This window comes from Arachis hypogaea, chromosome 15, assembly GCF_003086295.3.
Source record: "Arachis hypogaea cultivar Tifrunner chromosome 15, arahy.Tifrunner.gnm2.J5K5, whole genome shotgun sequence".
Classification (NCBI taxonomy): Eukaryota; Viridiplantae; Streptophyta; class Magnoliopsida; order Fabales; family Fabaceae; genus Arachis; species Arachis hypogaea.
This window is the reverse complement of record NC_092050.1, coordinates 123070045-123078777: the sequence shown is the minus strand read 5'-3', so window position 1 is coordinate 123078777 and position 8733 is coordinate 123070045. Positions and strand designations below refer to the sequence as shown.

The window sequence follows — 8733 nt, the reverse complement described above, 5'->3', positions numbered from 1 at the left end:
TTAAACTTAATAAGTTAAAATTACAATTTATTTATATTTAGATTTTCAAAAATGCAGGATGTTATAAAATAAATTTATTTTGAAAAAAATATATACACAATTTTTTTTACTCTTAAAGTGTTTAACATTTTGAAAAAAAAAAAGTGGTTATAAAATATATTTATATTTTGTGACAAATAATTAACTTGTTACAAACAATATTGAATTTTGTGACAAATTAATTTTTTGTTACAAAATAATTGGAGTTTTTGAAACAAAAAAAAAATTTGTTACAAAATATTTAAAATTCTTTTTTATTACAAAATATTACAATATTTCATAACAAAACACCATCTCGTTACAAAAACTAACATAATTTGTAACAAAATAAAACAGGTTGTTACAAAATATTATCATGTTTTGCAACAACTTGTAATGTTGTTACAAAATATTATTCTTTTGTAACAATCACATATTATTATTACAAAATACTATGTTTAGATTTAGAAGATTTAACACGGGGAATAAATTAAAATAAACAAAAATAATCCCTGTTTCTTATACTTTGTTTTTATGCGTGGTAATAACAACACATCAGCGTTGAGTGGTACGTGTGAAGAAGCTAAGAGAGAGATGTTACTACCCCTCTATATATAACTCTATCTCTTGCTGCCCATTTTATGTAGTACAAGACTAACAACACATACAGTTCGTTTTGCAAAGATGGAGCACAATGAAAACCACCATGCTAGTGCTACAAGAAAAAAGGGAGGGCTTGTTACAATGCCCTTTATCTTTGGTAAGCTTATTAATTCCATCCACAACATATATAATTCCAGCTTATCATCTGTTACAATAATAAAAGTAGAAAATAATTTATCGAATCAACTAAATCTTCTTGCTAGCTCCTCCTTTCCAGAGATAAAGCTTCCTACATCAAAAGAAGGCTATGACCACACCCAACGTTTTGAAATCAGTTAGAAAATTGTTCATGCTTCTTAAATTCCACTTCTCTTCCTCCCCAATTATTATTATTATTATTATTACTATTATTATGAACAATTAATTCTAATGTTCCCTTAGCAATAAATTTTCCAGCTACACCCTGGTCCTATCAGCGGTATGAAAAATGCTAAATTAGTTGGTGGACGACTTTAAACAAGGTTGCATAACATTAAATTCTAAATTTTAAAATTTAAATATTAAACTCTAAATTCTATCATATAAAAAATAAAATGTTAGTTAACATATGAACTTAATTTTAATGCATTAATATTATACAATATTTTACAACTGTTATTTAACCATATGTGTTTTTTTATATGATCATTTGCACAATTAATATAAAAGGACGTTATATAATAATTTAGATGTACATATAAAATTATTTTATCTGGATAGTAAATTAAAATTAAATTCTAAAAACATTCTCTAATATTAATAAACCTTGTTTTTGTGTTGCAGCAAATGAAGTTACGGAGAAGTTGGCAGTGGTGGGATTCGGTACAAACATGATAAGCTACTTGACAACACAGCTTCACATGCCGTTAACCAAAGCTGCTAACACTTTAACAAACTTTGGTGGAACTGCAAGCTTGACACCATTGCTTGGTGCCTTCATTTCCGATGCCTATATCGGAAAGTTCTGGACCATCACCGTCGCTTCCATAATATACCAAATAGTTGAGCCTCTATCTCAGCTCTCTTCTCTTTCTTTCAAAATTTATGAGTAATCTTAGGAAATTACTTTTGTAGATAAAATAATTTTATAGCTTCACATATTAATTAATTTAACAATGTGTAAATTTGGTCCATACAAAATAATATTTAGGAAAGGAGTATTAACCTACTCTTTTTGGCGCGCGCGCGCACATATATATATATATCCACTTGGATATAAGGAGGTACAGGGAAGACTAGTGTCTAATATTTCTTTCTCTAAAAAAATTTCTTTTTCATATACTAAAAAAAAATAATTTAATTTTAATACATTAATAATATAAATATTTTTACACAATTATTTAATTATATTTTTTTTTAACTAGACAATAGATATAAAATATAATTATTTTTGCTAATACGATACAGTTAAATATATGTATAAAACTTTTTTACATGTATGGTGCAGGGAGTTTTTTTTTTTTTTTCATTTGTAAATTTTGAATCTAAACCATTTGTTAAAAAACTATAACACTACCATCTTAAATAATTTTATATTTATTTCTATTACATATAGATTAAATAAAATATTAATAATAAAAGTATACCTATTAATCTACTATTTTATATATATATATTTATGAATTCAATAGATGATATATATTGATCACACAAAAAATAAATTAAAATAAATAAATAAATAATGTTGGCCCAACAGCTTCAAGCCTCCAACGTGCAATGTGAAAATAGGATTAATATATATCACCTTTTAAGTTCACAACATGGATCTTTTGATTTTTATTTATGAACGATGATAATCATGTCATAGAAGTTAGAACACTTCATATATATTTATATTATTGATAGAATCTAATTTGCTGTTTTTTTTTTTTTTTTTATCAAATTTAATAATATCAGGGGATGATTAGCTTGACAGTATCCGCAGTGGTTCCACAGTTAAGGCCACCACCTTGCAAAGGGGAGGAGGTGTGCCAACAAGCAAACTCAGGACAGCTGGCAATCCTGTATGTCTCGCTGCTGCTTGGGGCCCTCGGGTCTGGTGGGATCCGACCCTGTGTAGTGGCATTTGGAGCCGACCAGTTCGACGAGTCGGACCCCAAGCAGTCAACGAAGACATGGGGTTACTTCAATTGGTACTACTTTGTGATGGGAGCATCCATACTTGTGGCTGTAACGGTAATTGTGTACATTCAAGATAACATTGGGTGGGGTTTGGGCCTTGGGATCCCAACGGTTGCTATGTTCCTCTCAATTATTGCCTTCATTGTTGGCTACCCACTTTACCGGAACTTGGACCCGTCGGGCAGCCCGTTTACCCGACTTGTACAAGTTGCTGTGGCTGCGTTTCGCAAGAGGAAAATACCGAATTTGCCCCCCGCTCAGTGCTTGTACCAGAATGATGAACTCGATGCTTCGATTTCTTTGGGTGGGAAACTCCTTCACACCGAACAGATGAAGTAAGTGTTACTCTCTTTGATTTTCTGCCTGCTTTTGGTTATGGTTGTTTGAATAAATGTGGCAATTTAATCCCTTCATTCAATATTTGGGTTTGGTTATTAATTAATGATTGATAGCTAGGGGCTTAGGCCTAAACAATAATTTGAAAACTCATAACAAAAATAATTGGCATTACCAATTTTAAGAGTAGCAAATTATTCTCTTAATTTATTTAAATATATAAAAGATTTTAGAAATCAGATCAGCAGTTTTTAGTAATTTTGTCTAATATTTAGTCAATAAAAATATTAAATTATTTTTAACAAATAAATTTTATTGATTTAATTATACAAATTTTGATAAATGTGAGTGTAGATTATATTAACTCGTGTATACACTCTAATAAATATAGATAAAAATGATATAATTCATATGTATTAACTCTTATAAATATAAAAATAAATTGTTACTGTTAAAAATTTAAATATTTGTTTAAAATAATAATATTTACTGTTCATATAGAATTATTATAAATATATATTCGGTAAAAGAAAAATATCAAAATAATAACTTATTTAAGCCAATATTTATCTTTTTCTCTTTATAGTATTTTAAATCCTTAATCTCTCTTTTTCTACTACTTTGTTAGGTAGTTGTTGATAACGAAAATGTATAGCTTTCTAATAAAGTCCGTTTGTAAATATATTTATGTGTTTGTGAATTTTGTTTAACTAATATTTATAAAAGATCAAATTAAATTTTCGTTAATTTTTTATAATCATTAATAGATAAAATTCGAGGAAAGATAAAATGTAATATATAGTGGGATAGGTTCTTGCTAATTATGTCGCTTTTATTCCAATAATCTACTAGATTAGTGGCTTATCGGCACAGGCATCAATTAAGTATTGGCACCTACATGAGTTAATTATTATTTCTTTGGTCTCTAATGTTGGACTTTATTTTAATTTTTAAGAAATAGAAGTATAGTACAAGTCTCATATGATTATCGTTGTTTTCTGTTTTTGTTTCCTATAATTTCCACCTCATTCCGACTTTAAAAAGTGGACTCTTCTTGTCAAACAGTCATTTTCCTCTTTGAAAGAGATTTAAAATTTAATGCAGCGACATATCTCAACCCCCCTTGAATTTTATCCACTAGAAATCAATGTGGTTTCCATAATATACCAGCTATCAATGTTTTAGTATTTATTAATTATTACCGTTCTGACTATTTTAATTAATTTATTTTAATTACCAAATATTTCTGTTTATACTAATTAATAAAATTGAAAGATTTGGTCACCTTCTAATAATTAGTGTATTTTGCACTTTCAACAAATAGCATATTATGTAAAGAGTTACTTAATATCAGTTAATTATAGTTTCTACCTATTTTTACTTATTCACCTGTTCCGTTAACATAATATCATTACTACTAATACTTTATGATCATAATCTAAATTTAAGTTTTTTAATTGACTTTTTGAAACCCTTGACGCGACGTGCCTGAGCATGCGTGGCTTGATTCTAACGTTGAACTTTTCGCTCCAACGATTCAAGCTAAGGTTGACACTAGTGGAGATTTTTTAATGGATACCCAAGTGAAACATGCTCATAGTACAAACAAATAGAGTTCTATTAAATTTATTTGGCATTAACATAAATACTTGTGTATGATTTTCACCAACTATATTAGAAGTGCATGTGAGATATTAGAAGTGCATAAGTATAAAAATAAATTCAAAAGATATGTGTTTATATTATTGTGAGTTGAACATCATGGGTAAATTGATAGTTTAAGTGAAATCCATACAAATATCTTATCCTATCCAATAGATAATTAAATAGAATAAGTCATGCATCTCCCACCCCATATAATTAGATATTACAAATACCATGGGGAATTTTACTAATTAAAAATTTCTATGAACACAAAAAGATAGTTATTATTATATATTTTTATATATTTATAAATATTGTTTTAATTTTTTAACAAAGTGGTCAATTATTAATGAATGCAATTCTAATTTAATTATGTTATTATGAAGTTTGATTACAAATATAAATTTAATGACAATTAATTAGTAGCTAATTTTTTTATCTATTTAATATTGATATTTTAAAAGATAAAATATATTTTTTGTTTTTGAAATTTGCTAAAAATTTTAAAAATATTTTAAATTTTATTTGATTTTAATTTTATCCAAAATATTTTTTATTTATATAAAATATATTCTTGATAATTAAATTTTTAAAAAATTTAAGTCCAATCTAACAATAATGCATGACAACGATATTTGGTTTATTTTGTGTTAAAAGTTATTTTTTAAAATTGTTGTTAAATTAGTCTTTAAATTTTTTGAAAACTTAACTGTCAAAAATATATTTAATACAAATTAAAAAATTTTAAAATAAAATTAAAATAAAATAAAACTTAAAAATATTTTTAAAATTTTTAACAAATTTTTAAAAGAGAAAATATATTATACTGGATTTTAAAATATTAACACCGAAAGCTGAATACCAGATTGCCTCTCCTAAAATACTTGCCAATCCTTCTTTCTATTAGCATGATGAATGATTGAATTCTAATTTAATTTCCCTTCTCTTAGGCCTTAGCGGTGAATTATTGAGGAGTTCACATCATTAATTGGTCCTGTCCACATGCGACTCAAATCTTGTCCTTATGTCTGTGTCTCTGCCTAATGAAATCATATACTATATGAGAAACTTTTTGTTCACTTGATCATGATCACCGCCACCACATTTTTGTGTCGATCTATTTATTATGGGCAACCCATGCAAGTAGCAGGCAAGTGGGCACCAAATCCTTTTCTAGTCAGCCCCTACCTCTCCACTTTCTTCCTAACAAGGTCCAGAGAGTCTCAGACTTTGAGAGCTCCACTTTTGGTCCACAGGATACTAATCATTATCCTTATTTTTCACCCAACTATTATTTCCTATTTTCCTTTTAGCCGAATGCTATTTCTACAACCGGATTGACAACTCATCGCACGGAAAGCTTTAGAACCATGTAGATGTCATGAGTGGGAATAGGATTTGCACTAACTCTCTACAAAATCATACGGGAGGCCTTTTAGTAAGCAAAAATGCTATTCAAACATTAAAATTAGTTATTAATATATTTATATATAAATATATATAATTTAATTTAATTTTAATGTATATTTATATTTTAATATATATTTTATATTGATGACTAATTTTAGTAACTAATTTTAATATATACATAACATAATCGTTTAATAAATTATCATTGGATAAACCAACTTGGTTAGTTGAAAGAATCCTTAGTTGTAGGATGTTCACTTGTCTACTTAAACAAATAACAAGTCTTGAGATTTTAAATTGTATTTTGTGTATACAATACTTTATTAATTAACAACAAATTCTTAAATAAAACTTAAATCTATAATGAATTAATTTACTAGGTTAGAGATACTACGAGAAATAAAAAAGTTTATCATTGGTAATTTATTATTAATGGAGTACTTGTGAGAAATAAAAAGAATTATCATTGGTAATTTGTTATTAATGTTTAAATAGTCAGAGTGTTCTTCTAATATAAATTTTAGATTTTATTTTATATTGTTTCCACATATGCTTCTCTTGACTAAATTTGATAGATGTATTTCATATGTATGTCTTGCCAAAGTTCTACAGTTTAGTTAACATTGATAGCAAAATTTAGTATTAAAATAAATAAATAAGTAACTTATGTACTAGTAAGATATATTTTATTCAGATATTTAGTTATATATAATCTGTAACTTCTTTTTATATTCATTTATATAAAAATTATTTAGTGTAGTTTAGTTTAATGAAAATGTAATCTTTTAATTTAACAGTAAATTTGATAGGACTGCGCATAAGTTTTGACTATGTAGTATTAGAAAAGTAAATTGAGAATGAAGTCAAGTTGAAAAGGATTATGTAAATATAATATATCTTTTTGAACATGCCAAAGGAAGATAATAACTGATACTTTAAAAATTGATACAGATTTCTGGACAAGGCAACCGTGGTGACAGAAGGGGATGATACAAAGTCACCAAACTTATGGAAGCTAAACACAATTCACAGGGTTGAGGAACTAAAATCTTTGATCAGAATGGGCCCAATATGGGCCTCAGGTATTCTTCTGATCACAGCCTATGCCCAACAAGGCACATTCTCCCTCCAACAAGCCAAAACAATGGACAGACACCTCACCAAAACCTTCCAGATCCCAGCAGGCTCCATGTCCGTCTTCACCATTACGGCCATGCTCGCCACCACAGCCTTCTACGATCGAGTCTTCATCCGTATAGCCCGCCGGTTCACCGGGCTAGACCGAGGCATCAGCTTCCTCCACAGGATGGGGATTGGGTTTGTGATCTCAACCTTGGCCACCCTGGTTGCCGGATTCGTCGAAATTAAGCGTAAGAAGGCCGCTATGGCCCATGGGCTTATTGACCATTCCTCTGCCACAATCCCTATTTCTGTTTTTTGGCTTGTACCACAGTATGGGCTTCATGGAATTGCTGAGGCCTTTATGTCCATTGGGCACCTTGAGTTTTTCTATGACCAGGCTCCAGAGAGTATGAGAAGCACCGCTATGGCACTTTTTTGGACTTCTGTTTCTCTTGGGAACTATGTGAGCACACTTTTGGTCACTATGGTCCATAAGTTCACTCGTGGACCCAATGGGTCTAATTGGCTTCCGGATAATAACCTCAACAAAGGAAAGTTAGAGTACTTTTATTGGCTCATCACAATCTTGCAACTCCTTAATCTTATTTACTACATATTTTGTGTGAAATACTACACTTACAAGCCAATTCAGGTCCATGACAAAGATAGCACCAGCTCAAAAGAGAATCAAGTGGAACTTACCGCTGTTTAATAGGACTTCAGTTATTTACTTGTTTAGAGTTTCCCATTGTTTTCAGCTAGATCGCCTGCATGCTTTGCAGAGACTTGGAAACCACGTACTATAAATAATAATGATTATTATTATTACTAAAGATGAAGACAGAAGAAAGGTACCGGCATCATATTATGTTGTTTTCATGTTTCCACAAATGTTACAAAAATGATATACAGAAGTTACAAAATAATGATGTATAGAAGGAAGATATATGTGTGTGTGTGCGTGTAGAGGAACTTACCGATGACTTGAGTAATAATTTTATCTTGGTGTAGTGGTTGTGGTCTCCAAAATATATATTTTTCACCATTTTTATCTTTAAGGATGTATACATGTTTATTTATCATTATAATGAATATTTACTTTTTTATAAAATATATTTGGTGAGTTCTACCCAACCCCCTCTAAATCAACATGTAAATTACCCCTTATGACATGGCATGTTTTAATTGGATGTTTAGTTTTAGTTTGAGTTAATTTAACTCAATAAGAGTTAATATATTAACTAAAGTAGAGTAACTTTGTAATTAAATATTTTTATAAGAGGGAAGAATATATAATTTCTGTAAACATTAAAAAGTAAAGTTATATTTTTTATCATTGTTCAAAAGTCCAATACCCCTTTTCCCATTCCTCTCTGAAATTGAAAGAAAAAATAATTCAACCTGTACCATATCTACTTCCTATATCAAGATCATGATGAT

General features: G+C 28.9%; 1 protein-coding gene across 1 annotated transcript; it reads left to right on the top strand.

Moving 5' to 3' along the window:
* Positions 1-473: 473 nt before the first annotated feature.
* LOC112750568 (protein NRT1/ PTR FAMILY 3.1) lies at positions 474-8406 on the top strand. The gene is made up of 4 exons (XM_025799359.3): positions 474-778; positions 1444-1661; positions 2557-3116; positions 7123-8406. The coding sequence occupies exons 1-4, from the start codon at positions 703-705 to the stop codon at positions 8003-8005; spliced, it is 1737 nt and encodes a 578-aa protein (XP_025655144.1). The 5' UTR covers positions 474-702; the 3' UTR covers positions 8006-8406.
* Positions 8407-8733: the final 327 nt, after the last annotated feature.